Source organism: Rhinatrema bivittatum, chromosome 10 (assembly GCF_901001135.1).
Source record: "Rhinatrema bivittatum chromosome 10, aRhiBiv1.1, whole genome shotgun sequence".
Taxonomy (NCBI): Eukaryota; Metazoa; Chordata; class Amphibia; order Gymnophiona; family Rhinatrematidae; genus Rhinatrema; species Rhinatrema bivittatum.
In genome coordinates this window covers 76,254,543-76,282,425 of record NC_042624.1, presented here as the reverse complement: position 1 = coordinate 76,282,425, position 27,883 = coordinate 76,254,543, and the positions used below count along the sequence as shown (strand labels likewise).

The 27,883-nt window shown below is 42.0% G+C and overlaps 1 protein-coding gene across 1 annotated transcript; it reads right to left on the bottom strand.

Moving 5' to 3' along the window:
* Positions 1-641: 641 nt before the first annotated feature.
* On the bottom strand, positions 642-27,883 carry LOC115099802 (retinal-specific ATP-binding cassette transporter-like). Its single transcript, XM_029617652.1, has 6 exons — positions 27,818-27,883; positions 22,575-22,668; positions 16,359-16,500; positions 11,138-11,277; positions 6,432-6,559; positions 642-854 (listed from the first exon to the last, which is right to left on the bottom strand). Exons 1-6 carry the CDS (start codon positions 27,881-27,883, stop codon positions 642-644), a joined length of 783 nt encoding a protein of 260 aa, XP_029473512.1.

Sequence of the window (27,883 nt, the reverse complement as noted above, 5' to 3'; positions counted from 1 at the left end):
CAGCCATAGAGTATAGCACAGTTTTGAACTGGTTCAGTGAAGAGAGTTGGAGTTGGGAGGGAGGGCAGATGGCTGCAGTACATAGGATGGAATATATTTCATAACAGTGGAGAGTCGCACACTTCCCTTGGCCTGAAATTTGATTAGTACTATCTTAGTAGTAATTTGTGGTTTATTGGCACAATGGTAATTAGATTACATTCCACCAAATAATATAGTTGAGAGTTAACATTAAAGTTCAGACCTTGTGACTGATACTCACATGGTTCTTCTGTCTTAAGTGCTGTATCTGAGAGCTGGTGGCAACCCATAATCAGTACAGCAACTTCTCTAAATCTCTAAATACATAGTTTAGTAAAAAAAAAGAAAATAAAAGTACAATGACTGACCATCCTTCTTTACAGTAGTGTATACAATCGATGACAAAATATCAGAAAAAGGGAAAAGAGCCAATCATTAATATCCTGAGAGCAATTTTTTCATACCTTGAGGACTCATGCCACAGCTCCATGCTACGGTAGGGAATTCCAGTTGACTTATTTGGCTGTACCTGACCCTTTTTTCACCATTTCTACGTAATATATACTCATCTATATTGCACAAGAAAGGAAAGATGGATACGTAGCCATGGCAAGAAGATGTCAATGAGTACTCACCAGCTGAAAGAGCTTAAAGAAATCTATGTTTGCATACAAGACATCCTCAATTTTCTGTAGCCGTTGCGGAGAGAGCATGCACATCGCATTCCGTACTGTATGCATGCCTCTTCGATTGCTGAAGATTAAGAAGCGGTCCAAGAGGGTTTGGCTGCAGGCTATGTCCTTCAAAGCCAAGTCAGGCACTCCATTGACAAACTGCAGAAGAACATCATACACTTAACTGTCATGATAACATCTTCCTGCTTACAATGCCCATGAGACACTTACAAAATAGGATACCGCCATAAAAAAGGAGCAGGTAAGAGATGAATTCAGTGGCACCAACAAACATCTACATAGGATGATATAAAGATCTAGCACAAATGGTGTGTGAATTCAATTCACAGCGTCTGCTATTCAGAAAAAGGGAAACGTTCAGTGGCAGACCAGAACAAAGTTCAAATTCAAGGAAAAGATATGTGAACATTAAATGGTACTTCATTTTCTTTAGTTCATAAATTTGCACATACTCATGACAACAGTGGTTATGTGAATTTCAGTATAAGGGCATCATTAAACATTAGAAACATTTTCTCTATAGAATAGTAGGTATGAAATGGAGATGAGATAGAGACACTAACCAGTAGCAAGGGAGTTTTAAAAATGCTTTGTAATATCACAGTGTACTCTGACCTACCTGATATTTCAACTGAGCTAACTGGAAATGACGTGGACTAGTTCCCTATAGGAAGTTTTTTAAAAAGGGATTCTCAATGTCATAAGTATTAAGGGCACACAAAGTGTGAGCAGGGTTTACTAGGCACACTGTTATCCACAGCATAAATGAACGATTCAAAATTTATTAAGGGGGTTGGGGCCCAGGTGGATATGCTAAGAGGAAACAGACACTCACACAGAGGAAACTAGGCTAAAACTATTGGGGCCAGTTATAAACTGCCCCTAAACTGAGCAAGATGAAAAGTTAATTCCTTTGGATAAACAGTAAAGGTCATGCAGATCATGCTAACTGAAGATCAGAGCATTGCAAACAGCAGTAACTAAATGATAAAATTAAATACTTCCAAATGTTACCTGCCCATTTCTTGGTAATAAAACTAAGGAGGAATCCAAGAATACACAGGTTGGATGTTGCCACAGTTTACTTCCAAGAAGGTGCACAGTACAGAAATGATATCTTGAAACCAAGGGGAGGCAAGATTTGACCAGTTTTTGTTGGCCTTGCTCTAGAGTAATTTTAATCTAATTTCAACCACGGTCACTGTTGACAGTTGCCATATCTCAGGATAAAAGAAAACAAGGCAATGTTTTGAACCAAGCACTTTCTCCTAAGTACAAGAGTGGTTGTTTATGCATTTTTTAAAATGAGATCAGAACCCACAAAGGAGATACATTTATAGATGCTCAGTTTTCAAAGATAAGTAAGACATGTTACAAGATAAACTACTATATATATATATATATATATATATATATATATATATATATATATATATATTGAAGGCGAGAAGGCCTATTACATTGGGTCTATTAATCATTGAGTTCAAAAGATAGATCTTTGTGTCTAAACTTCAACCATTTCAGTCAGAAAATTCATAGAAGCTTTAGACCTCATCCAGACAAATATTGAGCTGCATGTGTGGAGCCTGCACAAACTTCACATCCTCCAATCTCAGAAAGCAACTTGCCCCACCTGACACTTCCATGTGGTTCAGGCCTTTTAGCCTGTTGAATGAACTGTTGGGAAAACCCAGGAAGGAAGCAGCTGACAGTGACTTCAGATCTTTCTGTTCTTTAAGACAGCATTTATAATAGTAAGCATGAACCTTTCTTGCAAACGTCAGCAGATGTTAGTGCAAAGTTCAAACCAGTTTATTAGAATACTGTTAATTTTCACTTCTGGGGTAAAATACATGTCTACAGTCAATACACATTCCTCCAGCTCAATTAAAGATTTGGTAAATAAGGCTGCTGAATTATCATCAGAAACCTGAACTTATGGTATAGTGTTACAGAGTCTTTTATGGCTGAGTTACCAGCTCACTTCTGGCTCAGGTTAGTGGTGTTTGAAAATCATTACCATCTCTGTGTGAAATGAGTTGGTGGTGTCAGTCCAGTTCTCAGAGGACAGGTGCCCAGCTAACAGGTTGGCACTAATTGGCACCATGGTTGACTATCTCAGAGGCCAAAGATTGCTCAGGCATAGACTGCAGTACCCCAGAGTGAGAACAGTGTTTGTCTTCAGTGTATTTGATGTTTCCTTTATTGCACTGCCACCCTGTAACCTGTTGTAATATTGTTTAGCTTAAATTTTCTATAAGGCAAAAGACCTTTGTTTTAATAGGTCATTAGAGCTGCTGTTTGATTGCTCTTAATTTCTCGATTAGACATTTTCTTTCTTGATGTGTTTCTACCTTCTCAATTGGTCCCTTTGACCTAAGGCAACCTGGGACAGTTTATTGCTTGGAGGGATTTTCAGTTTGATAAAAGTTCTCAGCAAACTTGCTAAACCTTCTGTATCTTTTCCCACAAACTCTTGAGAAGGGCATTGTTTCTTACCCTATTTTCGGTTTGAACTACAGCTTCTATTCACAGTTGTAGTTTGCTTCATTTAAACTCAACTAAAACTTCAGAGAAATTCATCGCGTCTGTGAATTTGTGTAGTTACTCTGGACAGTGAGTGTCATGTTATTCATTGTTCTAATAAACATTTTGAAAATTAAGTACGGAGGCCATTTGATTATCTGAAGCTAGTTCAAAAGGTTAACTGGTTGTCTAGCAGCATAAGTAAGGACAAATGTGTTTGTGGAGGTAGCATAAGCAGGGTTGAGGTGAGTGGGAAGGCCGGTTGGTTTCCAGTGCTGTCAATTCAGCACTTTTCCCAAGCACTGAATTCATTAGAAAATGAAAAGAAACCCAGGCTGTGAGAAGCTAATACTTTGAAAGTATAAGTGAAGTGCATTTTAAGTAACTGACATGCTTGTGCCAAACAAGTACTGAAAATCCTCAAGCCTACAGAATACTATCTAATGCTGCTCATCCATGACGACACAAAAGACTCTGCTAGGTACCACAGAGATCATATCAGAAGTGGCTTCATGGCTCTGGGAGAGATTGTAAAGCAAATAGGTGTGTGGATAGAATTCTCCTCCGTTCTCCCAGTCAAGGATAAAGGCCCAGACAGGGAAGCTCATATTCTGGAGATAAATGAATGGCTGTATAGATTGTGTCAACGAGGGCATTTCAGCTTCCTGGACCATGGGATGATGGTTTTCAAGAACTGTTGATCAGAGAGGGAGTTCATATGTCAAAGAAGGGGCACAGCATCTTCCAACAGGCTGGCAAACCTACTGAGGAAGGCTTTAAACTAGGTTCATCAGTGATGGGTGAACAAAACTCTAAGGTAAGTAAAACAAATATTTGTATAGAAATGGGAAAAAGGGCAAAATTTGGAAAGCTTTGTACACACTTCCCTCTGAAGATCTCATGCTTATAGTATGGGAAAAAGTCCCAGATTTAGAGGCAGTCATAGAAGAAGCTGACTTGGATGTAGTTGCAGTCAAGGAAACATGGTCATGGAAATCCATGACTGGGATATAGTTATACTGGGCTAAAATCTATTCAGGAGGACCAGGTAGGAAGGAAAGGATGAGGTGTGGCACTACATAAAAAATAATTTTAAAGCAATGGAATTGCAGGACTTTGAGGTAAGGAGAAGGTACTGTAGGTTAATCTGGGAAAGAGGGAGCGGAGCATCTATTTATTTTGGTGTAATATACAGACCACCATCATAGACAGAAGAAATGGACAGAGAGTTCATAGAGGATATTCACAAAATTGCTATGAAAGGGGGAGGTGCTATTGTTAGAAGATTTCAATCTGCTGGTTGTTGATTGGGACATCCCAGCTGTGGTGTTTTCCGGAAGCAGGAAGATCCTGGATTCCAGTGATCACCAGATGGTGTGGTTCAGTATTAGCGCACAGGAAATATTGTTCTCCCAAATATGCTCTATCTTCAACTTGTGTTGATAAACAGCTAGTTAACTTTTTTCCTGCTTCAGATACTAGATCAACGCAGTTCTTGATTACCAAAACATTTATTGGAATGATGAAAGAAACACTCAGTGTGAACGAGAAGGAATCAAAGGTAAACGAACAGACTCCTGAGAGGAGCTTTCTCTGGAAGCCCCAGTTCAGCCTATGAGAGGCAAATTGCAGCTGACAGAACTGGTGAAAGAGAAGAATGAGTGTCGTACAAAAAAACTTTGCCCCTCTCAGTAGCTTGTGGCTAAAGATTCCTATAAAACCTTTAGTCAATTTTCTTTCTTCTATCCAGTTTGGGAGAATGTGAGTTTTAAATATTTTTGTCAGCTTACATTTAGAAACCAGCTTCAGGGGCTTGCATGGTAGGCTTGCAAGTCGTCTCATATCGGGTCTCTCGCACCCCGGGTCGGCTGGGGAGGCAGTGTTCACAGCCCCGAGGGGGGGGGGGGAGGGCTGGGGGAACTCATTGTGGTGATCAACAAGGATGACACCTGGTGGCTGGATTTCGAGCCCATGATAGAGGGTTCCAGCATGAGCCCAGGTGAACGCCCCCCCCCCCATAGCCTCGAGATTGTTGCTGCCATGACCAACCTAGGAGCAGTGTGCATGGGTGCTTCTTTGAGGTGGGAGAGGGATCTATTAAAAGAGGGGAAAAAATCTCCAGGTAGTTGCAAATGAAAGCTCAAAGCTCCAAGCACTGGTTCTGAATGAAGCGGCAGAAGGAGAAGGGAGAAAGTACCTCGCCATCCCCACACACAAAACCCCAGCTTCAGTTTTTTTGTTTGAAACACCCAGGGAGGCTACTGAGGTCATCTTAACCTCAGATGTTGAGTAATCAAGCAGCTATTCATACCAACTACGGCTTGCTAAAGCAGAGAGAAACTGACAAAACAAGTTTGCTAATCCGCTCTCTCACACTAGCCACATAAAACAGACAGGGATGTTGCGGGTTCTGTGTGGTGCCAGGAAAGCAAAAGAGATTCTATAATTCCCAATGAGTTATGCCCTCCCTTCCACGATTAAGTACAGAAAGAGGCAGTGCTTGGGGGCCTGGTTGGTGCACATTCATTCAAAGGCCTTGCATTCTTCTGAGAAAAGCCCCTCCTCCACCCCTTGGCAAACAGGCAAAGGTACAGGAACAGCTAAAGCTTAGTCAGGGAGAATCCTCTGACTAGCTGTTCAGGAATGATCTGACTCTCAGTTCACAGTGAAAGACCTCCACGTGGATCAATCAGCAGTAAAAATGTCTGTGCAAGGCTGCAGTACCTGCTTTCCACTGCTCCTACTTATTCAGCGGAAAACAATGCCACACGGCCTGCACACTTGAACCGGCTGACATCATAGCCGGTGGATTTTGAAGTTTACAACCCACATGGTTTTCCTCTTCTGACTCCCACATTGTGGGATTTGAAATGATGCACAGCTGCAACACATTTCTAAGCCAGGACAACACCAATCCACCGGCCTGCAGCATCATACCTCTTAACCCTTTTACTACTGCTTCAGAGCAGCCAGCTGGAGAACGGGCCCCAGATGTTTTATTTCCATATCTCAAATTAAAATCAAAAAGGAAGAAAAAAAGAAAGAAGGGGCAAGAGCTAAATTCATGTTGTCCTGATCCATACAGCCAGATCCTGCCAACGCAACCTCGCCAAGCATAAGGAGAACCAACAGCGGCAAAGAACATCACGGAGCAGTCTCTGTACGTCATGCGTCAGCTCTCAAGCTTACCTGCTCCGTGCGCACTTGGGAGTTAATAATCTGGAAAACCACAGAGTCTGAGAGACCAACATCCTTCAATAAGAAGACAGTCAGGATTTCGTCATCTTTCAAAATATCTTTGATTCTGATCCCTTTTCCTGAATGAAGAGGGAAAAAATAAGAAAATCCTGTACGTTTATTAGCTTGTTCCCCAAAAAAAACAGGCAGAGTACACACGTTATTCATTCTGTAAACAAGGGACCTTTCGCTGTTATGATTATAGTATAATCTGGTTACTCTCCTGTCGAGGAGCTCCTCATTTCCTGCCGGGCTTACCCAACCTATATTTTTATTCCATGGGCCACTGTGACAGTGGTGCTGCAGAGCAGGGCGTCCGCTCAATCACGAGGGGAGAGGCAGCAGCAAAGAACCAGGTTTTGTGGCAGCAACAAGGAACCACAGAAGGAGCCATACATTTGTGACAGTGAAAGCTCTGCAGCTGCTCCAGTTGGTTCCATGATAGGTAGGCGACCATGTTGACATGACATCACAGGCATCAAAAGTCATGATGATATCTGGTATATGGAATGGACAAGTTTCAAAAGCAATGTACCCAGCTAAAGTTGTGCGGGTCGTTCCACAGCACACATACTTTTAGCCATACTAGGTTCCCGTGGTGTGTTGAGGTCAGGGGAGGAAATTAACATTGCATTTTCAAATCTATGTGAGTTATTTCCCATGGGAAAAATATCCGCCCCACAAAAGGAGGTGCAAATGTCTGCCAATGCTTTGTTCCCAGGGGCATTTTTCAACATGAAAGTATGTGCAAACTCTCTCTGAAAATTGGTGCGAAGACCGTTGGTAAAAAAAAAAAAACAACAAAAAAAAAGCGCAAAACAAAAAAACCAAACAAAAAACTAACTCCTGCAGACTTTGCAGCAATGCAGGAAGTTTGAAAATTGCCCCCCCCCCCTTTAATAATGAAAATAACGTACAAGCTCTAGGACCAATCATTCCTCAGCTCCCTACATTGGCTACTAATTGAGCCAAGAGTGCAGTTCAAGGTGCTGTGCTTGCTGCACAGAGCTCTAAATAACGAAGCCCCAGTTTGCATGAGTACACTATCGGAAATATGTCATCCTTCAAGAAATCTGTGACCTGAGGGACAATATCTGCTCGACATCAGAACTATGGAACCAGCTTTCAGTTGTGCTGAGGAAAGAAGGATGTTATGAAACATTCAGGAAACAACTAACGGCCCATTCATTCAGACCAGAGACAGCGGAAAGCTTTTTTGGTTGTGGGGGGGCCAATCAAGCTCTGCCCCTAGCTTCATACCAGCTCCACCCCCATTTCCAATTTCTAACTTTACATTTACAGTTAATATCATTTGCTCTTACGTACATTCTTTGCATAAATCAGATTAGAATTATTCATTCCCTGGCCTGCTAGGGTCTTTTTTCTGCTGGCAGACAGGGATGGCCTGCCCTGAGAAAAATGGCATAATTATTAGAAGTGTCAGAATTAAGCGACTATTCTGTACTATTTATGGAGAGAGACAGAGAAAATCAAGTACTAACAGATGTGATCAGAGATCAAGAAAATGTGGCCTAAAGATGCAGAAAGTCCTAATTCTTTGGACACCACTTACCTGCTTAAAAAAACAAAACCAAGCTCACCCTGATACGTCGCCCCAGTATTTGCCCCCTGGGGAAGTGGGAGATGGGTGAGTGGTGAGGGCTTGTGGGTGCTGAACTCTCTCAGGGTTGATGCAAGGGTATTAGGCTACCTAGATGAATTTTACAGCTTTGTACTCCACCCCCCAACACACACAATAATTCTGCATTTATAACAGATTTTACATGAAAAAGAAAATTCAAAGTAGTGTTTTCTGAGGTAAAATTATCGCTTACAACATACATACATATACTGCTGTGAGGAAATATGAGGAAACCCTGCAAAAGACATAAGGAATTCATATGGTATCAGGCCTATTGTAAATAACGTGTGCTGGGTTTAGCACTTGGCCCTCAAAGACATCCGTAAACTGAACTACAATTACAGTATACTAAATCTCCCATACCAAAATAACACTAACTACCAGCATTCAAACATTATCAATCTTACCCATAAAAATGCAACACTGCAAATATTTACTCCAGGCCTTAAAACACCAATACACCTCCTATTAGGAAAACAGAACAAGTCAGGTTGTTATAAATCATTATACAGAAACTACACAATAGCAGACTATCTCCCCTCAGTCACTAATGCAGAGCACAGACAGATGTTCCCCAAATATAGAAAGAGAGACCATAAAGTATAAACAGAAACCTGCAGACAAAAGCTGAACCCGAAGCCACAACAAGCCAGACTCTGTTTGCAGTGCAACAATGGAAAAATAGAAACATCATCAGTCCTCATTAAACACTGAACAATGCAAGCTTAGATATGATCACAGTAAGTAAGGAGCCCTCCTTGCCCCACTCCTATGGGATACTGGGAGTACACCCTTCCCTTCAGGCTGGTCACTGAGCAGAGGCCCCACTCCAACAAGCAGTAGACAATCTTCTTGAGACCCTGGGAAGAATCTCAAACTCCACTGTTTTCCCCTCAAGATACTGGGGGGATCCAAACTTCTCAATACTGAAGGAAATCCTGAGGGGATTTCTTTCTCCTCCTCCTCCTCCAGCCACTTGCTTGAGATCCTTGAGAATCTCCAGCTGCTCTCCTCACCAACCCTCCAGCTGGTCCTTCCCACTTGCTTTGAGACTTTGGAGGAATTTCTAGCAGAGCTCCTAACTCTTCCTCTGCAGCCTTCCCACTATAGCTCTGAGCATGCTTCCAGGAATTATATAACCTACATGCCATACCCCACAAAATGTGGGGCTACAGCAATGGGAAGAATTCTAAAATACAAAACCCCTCCTACTATCCCTAGCTAGAAAATCACTGGGAAATATTAGTGATTGGCAAAGTCCGGTCACACCTGCTCATCATCTCTTCCCTGTCTCGCATGCCCTCTCGCATACACACAGATATAACTGACATGATCTCTCTTCTCTCACACACATTCCCCCAGTCAATTCCCTCTTTCATCTCTCCATCCTCTGATCCTCCCTTTCAACTCCCTCTGATTAATCCTCTCACCTACTGCTGGCACCGACTGGAGGTGACGAGAGGAAAAGGAGCATTGCAGTGCCTCCTCCTCTGCTGCCAGGATCTTTAGCTATGGTTTGAAATGAAAATGCTGCCTTTGATGCTATGCAGTTCAAAGTGCTTTAGTGTAATACTCCGGGGCTCTGGATGGCAAAAGAAGGGGACGGGACTCAAAGCACCACTGCTCTCTTCCTCCTTTTGCTAGGGATAGAGGACTAGGACCTGGTAATTCCACAGCAAGAGCCAGATTTTGTGACCCTTGCCGTGTCATTACAGGAGACAAGGGGCCTTGCTTATAACCAGCTCAGGACCAATCGTACAGCCAGACCCTCAAGCCTGGCCTGAACCTGATCTAGTGTTTTTCTTTTTTAATGCAGCAATTCCAGTCTATATAAGTGTTTTAGTCAGGCTTCATTATTATAAGATTCCACATGAGCAGCATATACATACTGATCCTTCTGACAGACATCCTAGGAAGCCGTTTACTGATAGGCAGATATGGATTTAGGTTTCTGCCACCCCTAGGAACTGTTAGTGCTGTTACCCCACTATCCCCCCTGTAAAGTCACACAACAGGAAGCAGGTTGAAAGCAGTGTTTTCCAACCCTCTCCTGGATGCACCCCTATCCAGTTGGGTTTTCAGGATTACCACAATAAATATGCATGAGATTAAAAACCCAGAGTATGCGAATCTATCTCATGCATATTCATCATGGACATCCTGAATACCCGACTGGATAGGTGAGCCTCCAGGAGAGGGTGGGGAAGCCCCGGTCTAAATTACAGGTCCACAGGAAGCTGAAGGGTAGATTCTGTGGCAAATATTTGAAAATTCTGAAGCACATTGTAAAATAAAAAATGAAATTTTTGTCAATGTAAAAATAGTTTTCCAATCGTGTTTGTTTAATTTATTTTCTTTTTATTGCATGAACAAAAGAGATCTCGAGATTCAGTACAGGGAAAAAAATCTCAGGGATGGGAAGACAAGAAGGAGAGGGTGAGAGGACCAGGAATGGGGTGAGGAGGTGATGAGGGGACTGGGAAATGGAGGGGAGAGGAAGAGCAGAGCAGGAAAGCTGCTGAATATCCCCGTGCAACTTAGCCAGATAAGATATATCTGGCTAAGTTACATACATGGCTAGCTTTCAATATCGGTCCCTAAGTATTTTTCCCATAGAGACAAAATTACAAGAAAACCTTTAGTAGATAGGCCCTTAAGTTTGTACCTGAGGCCATGGAGGCCGAAATGACTTGCCCAAGCTCACAAGACGAGTCAATGGGATCTGAACCCTGGTTCCAGTCTAGTGCTGTAACCGCTAGGCTATTCCCCCACTCCACTATCCATATTGACCTGATTGAAGTGAAACTGAAGCACTCACGCCAAACATGTCCAGATCTATGCTCAACACTCACAGGCTTTTACTCATTTCTAGCACAGGAAGAAAACAGAAAAAAAAAATGGTCAGAAACGGGCTGCATTGTGTTTACCTTTCGTCACTATCTTCTCAGTAGAACTTTAGGATGCTGCCACACGGCAGAGAAGGAAAAAATATATATATATCTGAAATAAAACCTGCCTGTAACTCTTCCAGGGCTTGTCCTTAGTGTGTCCATGAAGCGAGCTAGAGACTGAATCTCTCGCCAGATTCGACTCAGGTGTTGGATTTCAGGTTTTTCTAGCAGCAAGTCTTGAACATCTTGATATGCTCTACTCAAGCTGAGAAGAGAACAAGTGTCAAAATATTGAATTACAAGTTCAAAATACAAAAACCTCTCTCAGAGTGAATGTATAAAACAGGATCTTTTATAAAAAAACAAACAAACCAGAAAAACCATTCATATAATGTAAAACTTGCAGGCAAAACAATACATGAAAAAGGGTTTTCATACAAATAGCACCAATTCATGTGTACTAAAATAGTAATATCCAAGAAAGATGCAAAGTTTAATTATTAGCCCATATTATATTTTTATCTTTTTTCAATTCAAAAGCATTTAAACACTTTTTAAAAATATAACATGTCCCTTTTAACTCTCCGTGCAAAAACTGAGCCGCTGTAAACACCACTTTAATAATTAAAACGCAATGCCAATTATTAAAGTGGTGGCTTGATGTTACATAAGAACATAAGAACATAAGAAAATGCCATACTGGGTCAGACCAAGGGTCCATCAAGCCCAGCATCCTGTTTCCAACAGTGGCCAATCCAGGCCATAAGAACCTGGCAAGTACCCAAAAACTAAGTCTATTCCATGTAACCATTGCTAATGGCAGTGGGCTATTCTCTAAGTGAACTTAATAGCAGGTAATGGACTTCTCCTCCAAGAACTTATCCAATCCTTTTTTAAACACAGCTATACTAACTGCACGAACCACATTCTCTGGCAACAAATTCCAGAGTTTAATTGTGCGTTGAGGAAAAAAGAACTTTCTCCGATTAGTTTTAAATGTGCCCCCTAGTCTTTCTACTATCCGAAAGAGTAAATAACCGATTCACATCTACCCGTTCCAGACCTCTCATGATTTTAAACACCTCTATCATATCCCCCCCTCAGTCGTCTCTTCTCCAAGCTGAAAAGTCCTAACCTCTTTAGTCTTTCCTCATAGGGGAGTTGTTCCATTCCCCTTATCATTTTGGTAGCCCTTCTCTGTACCCAGGTAGAGAGTCCATCAAGCTAGGTTGAGAGAACATTGCACAAATCTCACCGTTGTGAGAGTTTCCTCACTCCAAATGACATCAAATCTTCACAAGAGTGCACTGTTCTGTTCATACGTCTCACTCTGCATGTCAAAGTGGCCCCTAACCCCTACACTAATACCTAAACCTCACCTCGAGTTACTAGCTGCTTAAATAGCTGCTTACTATGGTGCCACCCCCAGAAGCGCGCTCTCTCTCTCTCTCCCTCTCATCCCAGGTCCCTCCCCAAATCCTCCCCCCCCCCCCAACTCAGGCCCTTCCCCCAATCCTCCCCAGCCTAAAAATGCCCAAAACATAATTTGCGAAAAAAATCGCAACTTGCGTTATGGGCATATCGCACAGCTTAATACCAATGAAAAAGGTGTAGTTATTTTCGGCATTAAACCTGTGTGATATCGTGCATTATGGCTTTGCAAAGTGTGAAGCCAGCCCACTTTTATAAAAATTCTGCCCCAACCCCTCCCCTTTTAAAAATTAGCATTGCACCATGCGTTATGGTGCTTTTCGCATGAGAAAATGCCTTAACACATGCAAAAACTCCATAATGCAAGTTGGAAAATAACCCCCTTAGGTAGCAAAGTGTTTGGAATAAATCAAAAACAGATTATCGGGGCCACTATAGGTGAGTGCCCCCCCACCACCACCACCACCCCAAAAAATGCAAAACATAAAAGAATCTTACAGTGCCCTTTCTCGATAATTTCATCCAGGTGAAACCCAATATTCAAAGGCAAGAGCGGACATTACAGGTTGGCTAAGATTACATGTAAGAAGTTGACAGTTCAAGTTACAGGATCTGCAAAGCTAGTGTTTGAGACTTGTGAAGCCTGTAGTAAGGGCTGGGCAGGGCTACTGGAGGAGAAACAGGTGCAATACAGTGCTTTAACATCCTACAGTTTAATAACCAGGTTACATGACGTCCTTTGCCTGCTTCCCTATTCTGGTTTGTCAGCAGTTTATCCTGCAGTGACAAAGAAGTGTTACAGGCTATACAAATGGTATGAGTGCTAATTAGCATGACTTCCAGCTCTGTAAAAATAGGTGATAAAAGTAAAGACTGCATAGCAGCTTCCAGTCAAGCAAAGCATTTGCTATTACACTAGACTGAGATTCAGTACAGAGATCATAATATATAGAAACATAGAAACATATAAATGACGGCAGAAGACGACCAAATGGCCCATCCAGTCTGCCCAGCAAGCTTCGCACTTTTTTTTTTTTTTTTTTAAATCATCTCTCATACTTATATGTTACTTTTGGTTCTATTTCCCTTCCACCCCCGCCATTAATGTAATAACAACAACAATAATAATAATAATGCCTCTATCAACCACACCTTGAGTATTGTATGCAGTCCTGGTCATTCAATCTCAATAAATGCATAGGGGAACTAGAGCAACAAAAATGATAAAGGGATTGGAACGACTCCCTTACGAAGAAAGGCTAAACGGGGTAGAGAAGAGATGGCAGAGGAGATATCATACAATAGAGGTTTATAAAATCATGAGTAGGGTGGGACAGACAAGTAGAGAAGAGCTATTTGCCCTTTCAAATAATACTAGGACATTCCATGACACTAACTGGTAGCAAATTCAAAACAAATTAGAGAAAGTGTGTTTTCACTCAGTGGACAAGCAAGCTGTGGAATTTGTTGCCAGAGGATGTGGTCAAGGCATCTAGCAGAGCTGACTTTGAAAAGGATTTAGACAAGTTCTTGGAGAAAAAAATCCATAAACAATTATTAGCCAGGTAAACTTGGATAAAAACACCATTTTTCCCTGTGAGTGGGTGACAAGGAATGGACCTGCCAAGTAATTCCTGGTGTTCCAGATTGGACAAGGTCAGACAAGATGCTGGGCTTGATTTACTCTTGTTCTTACCCAGTATATGGCATGTCTTATGTTCTTATGCCAGTTGATGAAAATCTTTCATGCATGAGCTATGATCATTTTTTAATGATTATTTTGATCAAGCAGGCATACAGCTTTCAGTGTACACACAAAATGTGCTACCATAAGGAAGCAAATATTAATTTATGTAGCTAAAGGCTCAGAATGCCAATGAATGCACTTTTACAATGACCCTTGTTTTGTAATTATCTATGAAAGATATGCTCACATAAAATATGGAGTTTAAGGTGGTTGGATGGGTTGGATGTTATGTATGATTTGTTTTAAGACTTGTCATTATGTATTGTTTTGAATTTCTTGCTCATTGTGTGTTCTAATTCTTTATTTTTTTTTCTTTGATTAAAGATTATTCTTGTTTGTATGTTTGATATTAAGAACATAAGAACATAAGAAAATGCCATACTGGGTCAGACCAAGGGTCCATCAAGCCCAGCATCCTGTTTCCAACAGTGGCCAATCCAGGCCATAAGAACCTGGCAAGTACCCAAAAACTAAGTCTATTCCATGTAACCATTGCTAATGTTAGTGGCTATTCTCTAAGTGAACTTAATAGCAGGTAATGGACTTCTCCTCCAAGAACTTATCCAATCCTTTTTTAAACACAGCTATACTAACTGCACGAACCACATTCTCTGGCAACAAATTCCAGAGTTTAATTGTGCGTTGAGTAAAAAAGAACTTTCTCCGATTAGTTTTAAATGTGCCCCATGCTAACTTCATGGAGTGTCCCCTAGTCCTTCTACTATCCGAAAGAGTAAATAACCGATTCACATCTACCCGTTCTAGACCTCTCATGATTTTAAACACCTCTATCATATCCCCCCTCAGTCGTCTCTTCTCCAAGCTGAAACGTCCTAACCTCTTTAGTCTTTCCTCATAGGGGAGTTGTTCCATTCCCCTTATCATTTTGGTAGCCCTTCTCTGTACCTTCTCCATCGCAATTATATCTTTTTTGAGATGCGGCGACCAGAATTGTACACAGTATTCAAGGTGCGGTCTCACCATGGAGCGATACAGAGGCATTATGACATTTTCCGTTTTATTCATCATTCCTTTTCTAATAATTCCCAACATTCTGTTTGCTTTTTTGACTGCCGCCGCACACTGAACCGACAATTTCAATGTGTTATCCACTATGACACCTAGATCTCTTTCTTGGGTTGTAGCACCTAATATGGAACCCAACATCGTGTAATTATAGCATGGGTTATTTTTCCCTATATGCATCACCTTGCACTTATCCACATTAAATTTCATCTGCCATTTGGATGCCCAATTTTCCAGTCTCACAAGGTCTTCCTGCAATTTATCACAATCTGCTTGTGATTTAACTACTCTGCACAATTTTGTGTCATCTGCAAATTTGATTATCTCACTGGTCGTATTTCTTTCCAGATCATTTATAAATATATTGAACAGTAAGGGTCCCAATACAGATCCCTGAGGCACTCCACTGTCCACTCCCTTCCACTGAGAAAATTGCCCATTTAATCCTACTCTCTGTTTCCTGTCTTTTAGCCAGTTTGCAATCCACGAAAGGACATCGCCACCTATCCCATGACTTTTTACTTTTCCTAGAAGCCTCTCATGAGGAACTTTGTCAAACGCCTTCTGAAAATCCAAGTATACTATATCTACCGGTTCACCTTTATCCACATGTTTATTAACTCCTTCAAAAAAGTGAAGCAGATTTGTGAGGCAAGACTTGCCCTGGGTAAAGCCATGCTGACTTTGTTCCATTAAACCATGTCTTTCTATATGTTCTGTGATTTTGATGTTTAGAACACTTTCCACTATTTTTCCTGGCACTGAAGTCAGGCTAACATTTAGTTTGATTTTATTGACTTGTAAGTAGAGCAGATTTGTGTATTTATCTAGACAGGTTTTTTTGTTTACCATATTGGATTTGTATTACTGGTATGTTATTTGCTACACACTCCTGAGAACTATGTTTTCTCAATTTCCCAGTATTTCAAATCATCCAAAGGGCTAGATTGTGGCCCCTCCACCCTCCGTTGAGCAAACTAAGCTGACCCCCATGCCCCTGCTCAGGAAACTCCAAGGTGGAACCCACACCCTGGGCCCTCTCGATGATTTGAAATTTACTATGTGGCCCTCCCCTTGAAAAGTTTGGGTCCCCTGAAATAAAGAGCTAAATTGCCTGTGTTAATTACATTACTTTAGCTTACATGGAAGTGTTGTAGTTTGAAACCATGCCAGGAGATTCTCCAGGAGTGGGATTACGGAAACAAGGGTTGTTTGAGTTACAAAAAATTCCCTGTAACCATGGTAGCATCCCTGCTGAGGGCATTGCCTTGTTGGGGAAATGACCTGTATGAAAAAAAGAACAGACAGAAAATGTATTTATTGATTCCATTCAGAAAGTAGCTTGTCCAAGCATTCAGGACTTTGAACGTGAAGAGAATACTATCAAGGTTCATAAAATGCAAATGGTGCAGCAGCAAAGTCCTGCAGATTGAAACAGACAGCTGAAGCTCATCAGGAAGTACTGCATATCTTCGCTGCTGCATCACAGAAGAAAAACAAAAGTAAAACATGATATTCCAGAATGTAAAAGGGTGCTCCTTTTTCTTGCTAGGAGCTTTATAAGCATGCAGCATGTGGCTTCAGCTGGTCTGAGTGCCCTCGGTGTGACAGCTGGACAACTGAAGTAAGTGATCCTGCACAGCTTCTCTAACACTCAGACTGTAAGCCAACCATCATAGTATGGCACCCCAGGATTCTATATATAGAAACAGTAATTAAAATATGTATGACGTCACTAAATGATCTGAAACTATGGCCGTGCAATAGAAGTAGGTGAACCTTCAGACTTGTGTCCTCCCCTAATTAACACTCAGGACATTAGATGTCATCCTCCACCCCACCGACTGCCTCTGAGATTTTGATAATTAAACTCAATGGTCATGATAACCTCACACCAAAACATATAGTTGGACATAGATAGATATAAAACACCCACATAGTATTGGAGGCCTGACAGCAAAAGGTCATTCTCTAGACCAGACAGCAAAGGGTTATCATTCCCTGGTTATGTCACCTGACCCTGCATGAGAGGGGTTGGGTCTGTAAGAGTTACATACAGGCCAATACAGTACAGTGCGCTCCGACGGAGGGGGTTGGACGCGTGTTTTCGACGCGCTAGCGTTACCTCTTATTAAGGGGCCGAAAACGGGCGTCCAACCTCCCCAAACCTAATAGCGCATGCAACATGTAAATGCATGTTGATGGCCCTATTAGGTATTCCCACGCGATTCAGAAAGGAAAATATGGCGATATTAAGTCGGAGGTCCCGAAAGTTACCAAAAGTTAAAAAAAAAATAAAAATTTTAAGTCAGTATGCGGCTCGCGGGTCGAAAACTGGACGCTCAATTTTGCCGGCATCCGGTTTCCGAACCCGTGGCTGTCACGGGCTCGAGAATCGACGCCGGCAAAATTGAGCGTCGGCTGTCAAACCCGGTGACAGTCGCCGCTCTGGTCCAAAAGGAGGCGCTAGGGACGCGCTGGTGTCCCTAGTGCCTCCTTTTACCTGTTTTTACCGCCGGGACTAATTTGCATACTGAATCGTGCGCACAGGAGAGAGGCCTGTGCACTCGCCGGGAGAGCGGGCGTTCGCCCGCTGTCCCGCATTTTTACTGTATCGGCCCGATAGATAGGATGTAACCTGTACTAGTGATTCAAGTTTTCATCTTCCTCTCTGCTTTTGTGCAGTTGTACAGAATCAAGCAACTGTTTATATAAATTTTGTTTTTCAATCACAGTTTCCCAAGTAAAGAATCATTGCATGCTACCACAGAAGAGTTCTGCTTCACACCCAGTTCTGTCCTTGAACAAGGAGACTGGGCCAGACTGGTACCAGAGACAAGAAGAAAAATCTATCATACAATGCCTTATAGAATTCTTCACATACTTGTGCATTTTTTCATATTTTGCTGTCTTAAAAAATATAAACCACAATGCATTAACATAGAAGTTTGTTTCACTAATCTGTATAACATTTTCTATACTTTCAGCATGAAAGAACAATGATAAAAATATTCTAAAAGTAATTAAGAATAGAAAACCAAAATGTCTTGACTGCATAAGTCTTCACACCCTTGTACTTGATGGAAGCCCCTTTTGCTACATAAATAGCCATTCAGTCTTTTCAGGTTAAGTGTCTACTAACTTTGCACAATGGCATGTTACAGTTTTTGCTCATTCTTATTTCAGGTTGGCTGGGGATGATCTGTGCACTGCAGTCTTCAAGTCTTGTCACAGATTTTATGTTAGATTCAGATCTGACCCAGTCTAAGGACTGGGACACTTTCTTCTTGCTGAGTCACTCTGAAGCTTTGTGCTTCAGATTACTGTCCTGTTGAAAGGTGAATCTTCTCCTCAGTCCCAGGTCTATAGCAGACTATAACATTTTCCTCCAGAATCTGCCTGTACTTTACCCCATTTATCTTTCCCTCCATCTTCACAAGCCTCACTGATCCTGAAGCTGCAAAGCATCCCTCCAACATAATGCTGCCGCCACCAAGATTAATGTAGGGATGGTTTTGTTAGCAGGGTGATGGGCTGTGTTTGTTTTATGCCACACATATTGCTTAGCATTGAGACCACAAAACCACCTCCCACACGCATGCAGTGTTTCCCAAGTGTTTCTTTGCAAACACTATGCGGCACATTATATGACTTTTCTTCAGAACTGGCTTCTTTCTTGCCACCTTCCAATACAGGCCATGTTTGTGGAGTAAGCTTGAAATTGTTGAACAGTTAACATTTTCCCCAGAACTCTAATTCTTTTAAAGTAATCTTAGGCCTCATAGTGACATTTTGTGGCGGTTTCCTTAACCCAGAGCTACTAACTCCGGAGGGATTATTTGATCATAGTGGTGTCTTGGTGATACCAGTCTGGTTTCATTTTACAGTGATGGATCTGACAGTGCCACAGGACATATTCACACTTTGAAATTTTTTTTTATAGCCATCCCCCAATCTATATCTTTGAATAGCATTATCCCAAAGTTCTGTCAGCAGCTCCCTGTTCAGCGTGTTTTGACCTTTGCTTCAAATTCACTGCATACAGATATATTTATATCAACTCAAATACTGTGATTGGATTGGATGTAATTGTGATGGGTGGGCACCGCTTCTTTATTTGATTTTATATTCTGCTTTTTAGTACTTCAAAGCAGATTACACTTGGGAGCTGAAGTAAGCTGCGAAACAAAGAACAACAAAAAAAAACAACAAAAAAAGGTAGGGGGTGGGGGAGGAGAGGGGAAGGGGAAGGGGAAGGGAGGTTAGGGCAGGGAAGTTCCCTCCCAGTCCGCTCCTTAATTGGAGCAGACTGGGAGGGAACTGGGGAAGGCCCGAATGTGTCGCTGCACGGAATTTGCAAAAGTCTCCCCCCCCCCCTTGCACATGCCGCCCGCACATACACACACGGATTATAAAATCTGGCACTCGTGTGCGCATGGCCCGTGGATTTTCTAACGTGCGCGCATGTTAGAAAATCAGCACATCCGTGTGTGTGCCGGGAAGCCGTGCACATGGACGCGCACATGTTTGAAAATCTACCCCTTAATGTCCGGAGGCTAGATGCGCTCCATTCTGGAATACACAAATATTTCAAGGTCTGTTTTCAGGGACTGCTCCTTAATTAGGTTTTGCTGGTTTATGCAAATAAGAATCAATCAGCACCTATGAAATCAACAGCTGTGTGAAAATTTCCTGCAGATCATGCCATCCTGGTGCAAAAATGACTTTAGTGCATGAGAGCCCTTAGCACCACTTACAGCATTCCAACATGTGAAGCAGAGGGGCACTGAACAATTTCACTTTCTTTTCTTCAGGTGGGGAGGGCTCCTCTTTTTTGTTGTTGTGCTTCCAGCTCAGTCTTTATGTTATCTTGAACCTTCATTCAGAGCCACCCAGGGGTTCCCCCCCCCCTTCCTTATTTTATTTCTTCTCCCAACTCACCTAGCCCAGCCATTGCGGCAAAGCTCTTTGCCAGGGGCCACAGACTGTGGCTTCCTCTGGAACACAGTAATCTGGGTCCTCAATCAGGCCACCGGGTGCAGCCATTGAACAATGGCTGAAGCACAGTAATAATGGGTGATTTCAATTACCCCAGTATTGACTGGGGGAATGTCACATCAGGACATGTTAGAGAGGTAAAGTTCCTAGAAGACATAAATGACTGCTTCATGGAGCAGCTGGTACAAGAACTAGCAAGAGGGGAAACTATTTTAGACCTAGTCCTTAGTGGAACAAAGGCTTTGGTGCGAGACAATCCAGGATGGAGCCAATTGGCAATAGTAATCCCAACATTATCAAATCTGACTTAACTGGAGTAAGTGCAAAAAGAAATCTACTGCGACACATTTAACTTTCAAAATTTTTACATAGGGCCAGCACACGTGGTGGAGTAGGTGAACAGGCTCTCTCCTGGCGCTATTCTCTTCTTAGCTGCCGGTGGGATGGGATCCACTGGCGGCATCCTGGGCCTTTTTCTCGTCCTGGATGCCAGTAGGGTGGAAGCCACCAGCAGTGTTGCAGGATGCTTCCTCTCTTCGGTCGCAGGTGGGAAAAGGGTCCACCAGCGGTCTCCCGGGCTGCCTCCCCTCTTCGGCTGCTGCTCAGCTGGCTGTGTAAGTCTGGCAGCGCCAGGCCTTTTCACGGGGCCCCTGGCAACACTAAGTGGGAAGGCCTGAGCTCAAAGTGGGTGGGCCATGGTCCACCCAGGCCCACTTGTGGCTACGCCACTGAGGTTAGGTCTCTTCAGCTTGGAGAAGAGACAGCTGAGGGGAGATATGATAGAGGTCTATAAAATGAGTGGAATGGAATGAGTAAACGTAATCAGTTGTTTACTCTTTTGAAAAGTAAAAAGACCAAGGGACACACAATGAAGTTACTAGGTAATACATTTAAAACTAATATGAGAAAATATTTTTTTGCTCAATGCATAATTAAGCTCTGGAATTAGTTGCAGAGGATGTGGTGAAAGTTATTAGTGTACCTGCGTTTAAAAAAGATTTGGACAAGTTCCTGGAGGAAAAGTCCATTAACAACTATTAAAGTAGAGCTGCAGAAATACTTAATCTTGGGATAAGCAGGTTGGAATCTATTTATCCCTTGGGATCCTGCCAGGTACTTGTGATCTGGCTTGGCCACTGCTGGAAACAGGATACCTGGCTTGATGGACCTTTGGTCTGACCCAGTATGGCAAGTCATATGTTCTCTCCTCCCAAGGACTATGGATGCGGCCTTTGCCGCATCCCCCTACTCCCTGGTCTAGGAATCAAAACTAGGCTCTCCGCATGATGGCATACAGACCTGGCACCAACCCACCAGGGAGCCTCCAATTTAGCTATTAGAAGAAATAATTTTAAAATGAATGCAGCTATATATATATATAAAACATAAAAATATATTAAAAGAAATAGAAAATGACAGTGTTGGAATCACTGATATAAGCCTGCCATTGTCACCAGGACTTGGAATTGTAGCTCCACAAAGAAGAATACACGTACTCACAGATAAAGGCATACTGTACATGTGCACAAAGAAACCCTATATATAGGTTTACATGGAATCTGCTTGCATGTGTCCATTTGTAGCAGCACTGAGAGATTCCCAATGGAAAAATTGTCATGCTGCTTTCTATTCTATACTTAGGCTTATAGATCCACAAGACGACCCATAGCAATTTATATCCTCAGATAAAATACACCAATAGGGCATAGTGTATAACACATTTAAAACAATATAAATAATCCCAAATGCAATCCTGCCAATCCCACTAGGGAAGGGATGGGACACATCACACATCTATAAAATAATACTCCCCTTCTGATTCAATTTCAATAAATATAAACTGAAAATAAATACAAGTATACATACAAAAATTAGACAAGTGTAATATAAAAAAATACATAAAACAATTAGTATAATCACAGTAAATGTACCAAAACACATTAACCCCACATCCATGCCCATCTCCTAACACCAAAAAATCTCAAACCTCAATCCTCCAGTCTCTCCTGAAGGAGCTCAGAGAGGGTGAGCCCCTTAGGTTCCAAGCAAAGAAGAAATGGGTGCTGAGATTGAAAGATTACAGTGATACTAAATCCACTGCAGTTAGGCTAGTGACATGGATCCAGTGGACTGTAAGCGAGTAGCCTGGGTTGTGGTGAGCATCCCCAAAGGTCTGAAGAGCAGGAGGTCACTGCCCCCTGCCTTCTCCTCCCCACTGGATCCGACTCAGCAGTAGGCAAAGGCCCAGCTCAGTACAGATCATCAGAATGGCCCACCAGGGCTTGCCCAAATGCCCAATGTGTCCCAGAATAGCTCTGGCTGGACCTATACTAATCAGAAGTTCCTAAAAGCATCCTTACATTCATGTTGACTGTAGAGGGGATTGGCATTCCTTAGCCAGACCAGGACAACGAATAAGGACAAAGGCCACACAAGTTCCACAACAAAGCGAAGCTGAAAGAAAAACATGCAAATATATCATCATGCCACATTAAATGACATTTCAGAGTGGATGCTACAAACATTTTTAGTGGGTTTTAGTGCATCATCCCCAGAATCTCTTATGAAGCTCAGCTTTGCGGGTCTTAAGTATTTACAACCAAGTGCTTGTTAAAGTTTCAATAAACAGAATAAAATAATGAACAAGGTGAATTGACATTAGGTTGTTTTGGATAGAACTATTTCAGGTTGTTTTATGTAAACATGTTCATATATTTTTTTATCATCTTTCATCTTAAGTTTTAAACAAACAGTCACTAGCAGGGCAATAAGTTGATTTGCAATTGTGGTTACTCGGTTCTAATACAACCAGGCACATTTACAGGTTGCTCAAGGACATTACTTCTATAGCTTTGATCTATCAGAAGGCCTAATGTTGTCTTGGTGCAGCAATCCCAATTACTTTTCAAAAGGGGTAACTTTGCTTTTCTTGCCTCCTAGGAAATAATACAATTAGGATTTCTGGGTTGTTTTTTTTAGTTTTAACATGCACCCAATGCAAAAACAAACAAAAAAAAATAGTGGTTTTTGATTTAACATTGAAAGACCCCTTCTCTCTCCTCTTCCTCCCTCCTTGGCCTTACTGATGCTGCAGCCTGACTTTGCCATCCATCAGCTCTGTTTTACCACTTTGGAACCTTCTATGTGGCTCCATGCAGGTCTGTGAGTTTGAGCCACATGAATGCCTGTCCTTCACAGGAGAAGACAGCAGGGAGAGGGGAGTGCGAGTGGCCACCTGCTCAAACTGATGCAACCACCTAGGAGGAAGAGCAGTGGCGCTGGTGGGTGGTGGAACTGGACCTCAGTACTGGCCAAGCCCCAGTGGCAGGAGGAGGAGGAGAAGAGAGGAGGATGGATTTGAAGATGAGAGCTGTACCAAACAAGGATACGGGCAGAATTAAAATCAGAGTTTTAAGATTTATTTTTTTTTTTTTTAACTTCACACTCATTGTTAACATCTCTCTATGGAAAGAAGTTAAAAAAAAAATGAACACTCAATTTGTTTGCATAAAAACTGAAAACCAGAAGACCTGAATGTAACAGGAGGAAGGAATAGTTGAAGTGATGATGTAAAAATAAGATCAGTACTTATTTTACCTCCTTATCAGCCAGCTCGATTATTGTGTTCATTGTAACAAGACCTGTTAGAACTTCCAGGTCCTACTAAAATCAGGCTGGAAGATACGAGACAAAGAAGTTTTTAGCTACCAGGGTCCTTTTGCTGTGGAATATTTTAATTTTAGAAACTCAGAAGGAACTACATTTTAAATTCCATAATACAGTTAAGTCTTGGTTTTTTAATCAGGCTTTTTTTTCTTAGATTTTCAGAATTATAATCCCTTCCTTTAACATAAATATACTTGTTTTATGCTCTGCAGTAGTTATAATTGACATTACAATGATTATGTATATTTTATATAAGATTGTACTTTTTTATTTTATTGCAGTATGTTTTATTTTATGCTATGTGTTGTACTTTTAATTTAAAAATAATTTTGTAAAGGACTGATTTTAATAAGGCAGTATAATAAGTTATTGAAGTAAACTATTTCTAAGCAATAGTTGCTTTTGAATTTGCAGCACAGCAGGAATGAAATTTCTTTCCAATGTCCCAGAACCATATTGCAGGTCTTAGCTGATTGAATACAGGAATGGGCAAGACAGCTTTGTGCTTCTCCATAGGGGTGCTAGTGCAGTTACTCTCTGCATGATTGCCTGTGTGCTTGATGTCTACCCAGCAAGATTAATGATGACATTTCCTGTCTCTTAAGTCGCATCTAAGTAGCTGGAAGACACGGGCCAGGTAGAGTCAATAGTTTGGATTCATGAAGGGGGGTTTCTTCTGTTCCCTGCCCATGAGGAAAAGCTCTAATAAATCAGACCCCCATGTGTCTGTTGGCAGAGAGAGGAAGTAGGCAGGGCATCTGAAGAGCAGAAAACGCAGGCAAAGGGGCCGATGCAATACAGTGCGCTCAGCCGAGAGCACTGTATAACCCGCACTCGGACGCGGGTTAAAAGGGCGCTAATCCACCCCCTAATGCAATAGGGGGATTAGCGCCTATTTAACCCGAGCCCGGAGTGAATGAGATAGTGCTCATCACATGCAAATGCATGTGAATGAAGATATTATTCATTCACTCCGCATTAAAAAAAAAAAAAAAAAAGGTGTGTCTCAGATGCACATTTAGCTCTCAGATATTAACACCTGCCTGGAGCAGGCGTTAATAGCTGAACACATGTAAAAGTAGTACAGAAAAGCAGAAAAAACTGCTTTTCTGTATTTTTTTTTTTACTTGAGAAAAAAAAAAACAAACCTCGGCAGACCGCCAAGTTATGAAGACCGACACCGGTAAACTCGGCATCGGTTTTCATAATCGGCCGACTGCATAAATGTTAGCTCAAGACTGGTCTGCAGAAATGGGGACTCCGTTTAGAAAGTAAAGTGAATCAGAGCACAAGCAGGGTCGGATTTAAGCACAGGCCACTTAGGCAAGTGCCTTGGGTGCCAAATTCTGAAGGTGCCGAAAATTTTGGATTTCCCCTGCTGCTCTCCTATTTCCAGGGGGAGGAAGAGGAGGATACCCCCTTTCCTCAAGTCATCCGCCTATGGGTGCCGCCATCTTAAATCCGGCCCTGAGAACAAGAGCTGCCATTCTGAACACACAAATACATGAAGTTCTGGTGTGCTTGGCCTTTCACTATTTGTTACTTCTTATCCGTCTGCGTATATTATGCAAGCTCATGCTGTTGCTGTTTGGACCAATTGGTACTAGGCTGCTTGTGCTGAAGTAGCACTCACAGCATTAGGCTAAAGGAGTACTTATGAACTCTACATACTGTCACTGATGAGAGCCAGATGTCACCTGACATACTTTTCAGGTGAAGGGAGGGAAAGGAAGATTTTAATAATTATTCTTTTAATGTTGTGTGGTTTTTTTGTGCGTAAATCTGTCTATTCATATGTTCAGGAATACAGTTTTATACATGTAACAGTTAACTGAATATTTACATAGATACCCAAAGCAGGCTAGTCTAGTGGCTTAGTGAAGGCGCTGCCATGTGAGAAACCTAGGTTTGAATTTGTGCTCAGGGCTCCTGCTCCCTGGTTCTGGAGGTAACTATAAAGGCAGCATCCAGGGCCTCTGGAGGGGGAGGGAGTATCAGCCATTGCACAAGGGCGACACTTATTGGCCAGACTTAGGCCTGGATTCTCCAAGGTCGCAGATAGCGTTAGAGAATGATCTCTAAGGTCACAGACCTTAGAGAATCTGGCAGTAACGAGGAGCGGGGAGGCGAAGCGGGGGAGCGGTCCTGCGATAGCCGGCAGCGATCGCACCTCCATGGTGCGATCGCTGCCGGCTTTCGCGCCGAATAGCTACACCATAAAAGGTGTAGTTACTCGGCACGAAACTGGCGGCAATAAGTATTTCTTACCTTTTGCCGCCAGTGATGTGTCCGCAGTGTCGACCCCGGTGCTGCCCCGACTCCTCCTCTTCCGGGGCTGACTCCGCCCCGACTCCGCCCCAAGCGAGCTATCGCACGTGACAAAGGACTTTTCGCGTGCGAAACGATCCTTTTTGCGTGCGATAGCGTTAGAGAATGATCCCCTTAGTGTGTCTGGAGAGTACTGCAGTCTATGGCTCCTGGTGAAGGACTATTTCTACAATGGCTGGTTTGGAGGGGGAGGGGGTGTTATAAAATAAGGAAAGAACCCTGGGTAGTTGTGAAGTGAAAGTTTATGGTGCCATAGGACAATAGAAGCCATTTCTGATTAAACTGGTAGCCCGAAGGAGCAGGAGGATATATTACAGAGCACCTATTAATTCACTGCTCCTCAAACCCCCCTCCCCCGCCCCCCTCCAGCTATGAGATTGTTTAACAGGCAATTTGGCAAGTTAGAAATGTCCATGAGGTGGCTGGTGATGGTTGCCGGACATTTTCTTGCTGCTAAATGCATAGATCATTTCTAAGAGGTTTTATGTGCCTAAACAGGCTTTTGAAAATTGTTACTTTTACACGACTAATGCCTTTGAAAATTCACTCTATTTAGCACAAAATCAGTACAGCAAGAAGTATCCATTCCTTTCCCAGAGCAGACTATTTACAACTTCATGGAATAATTTAGAGCTGCCAAAGTCTTCTTACGTCGGTTTTCCCTTAGTATTACTTCTCTAGGGTAGATTATCTTCATTAGAAAAGGTTGGCATTGGCAGTGCTCACTGTGCTTGGCTTTCCTCCCCCCCCTCCAGATCTAGACTATTTTTACTGTGGTTGCCCCAAATTGTTCTATGCTTTCCTCTCATGCTCTTCAGTACAAGATTAGCTAATGAACTGCAACCTGGGGACCATACTTATTCAGGGTTCTTCCCTGGGTAGAGAAAGGAAGAAACTGCAGTGACATGTATCTGTATTATATGAGAACACCAAGCTTTATTTTGCATTGAAGGATTTCTAAACAGCGGTGGTCTTAGGGTTAGTCACCAAATATGCTCCCCACAAACTTGCCTAGACAGTTCTATGTGCTGCATGGCAGAGTCCAGTTATCACACCTATCTGCATTTCTAAATTCAGTCTTTGTAAAACCTGCAGAGCATTTGATGTGAAAGGAAATTGCCAGTTGTTTTTTTTAAGGCAGTTAGAAGGCGCTAGGGTATGTGGTACGTTACTGTTTGGCAGGGCTGGTTTTTTGGGGGGTGTGATCTGTCCAGCCACATTACACAATTTCTCACTTTTTTTTTTTTTTAGGAAAAAAATTGTAAATTTTGTTGGTATCAACGTTTGTAGGTTTAAAAAACTCTCGGTCCCTGATTCACTCTCAGTTTAACAGAACCTGAATTTCAGTCTATTCATAATGGTGAGAGGCTACGAGGGAGGAACTTTCACAAACTTTAAACATCAACATTTCCTTAAGAATAAAATACAGATTAGAATAAAATAGGAAAATTAATTTTAATTGTAACCTAAACACTAAAATGCCTATTCATTTTTGCTAGTGCTGCTTACTTTAATGATAATGGATTTCTATTTTTTTTGTAATTTAAAATATTTCTTCCAGCTATATAGCAAAAAAAAAAAAAAAAAAAAAAAAGATTGCGTGTTTTACCTTTTGCCTTTTTCTGAGTATCCAGTTCTTCCATAACAGCAGCCTGACCTGATCACTGAATCTCAT

Coding starts and splice junctions, on each gene's coding strand:
- LOC115099802 (XM_029617652.1), bottom strand. CDS start 27,883: ATGAGATTCAGTGATCAGGTCAGGCTGCTGTTATGGAAGAACTGGATA. Junction 16,501..22,574: donor CCTCTACAGTCAACATGAAT/GTAAGGATGCTT, acceptor TTTTTCATACAG/GTCATTTCCCCAACAAGGCA. Junction 11,278..16,358: donor TCAAACTACAACACTTCCAT/GTAAGCTAAAGT, acceptor TTCTCTTCTCAG/CTTGAGTAGAGCATATCAAG.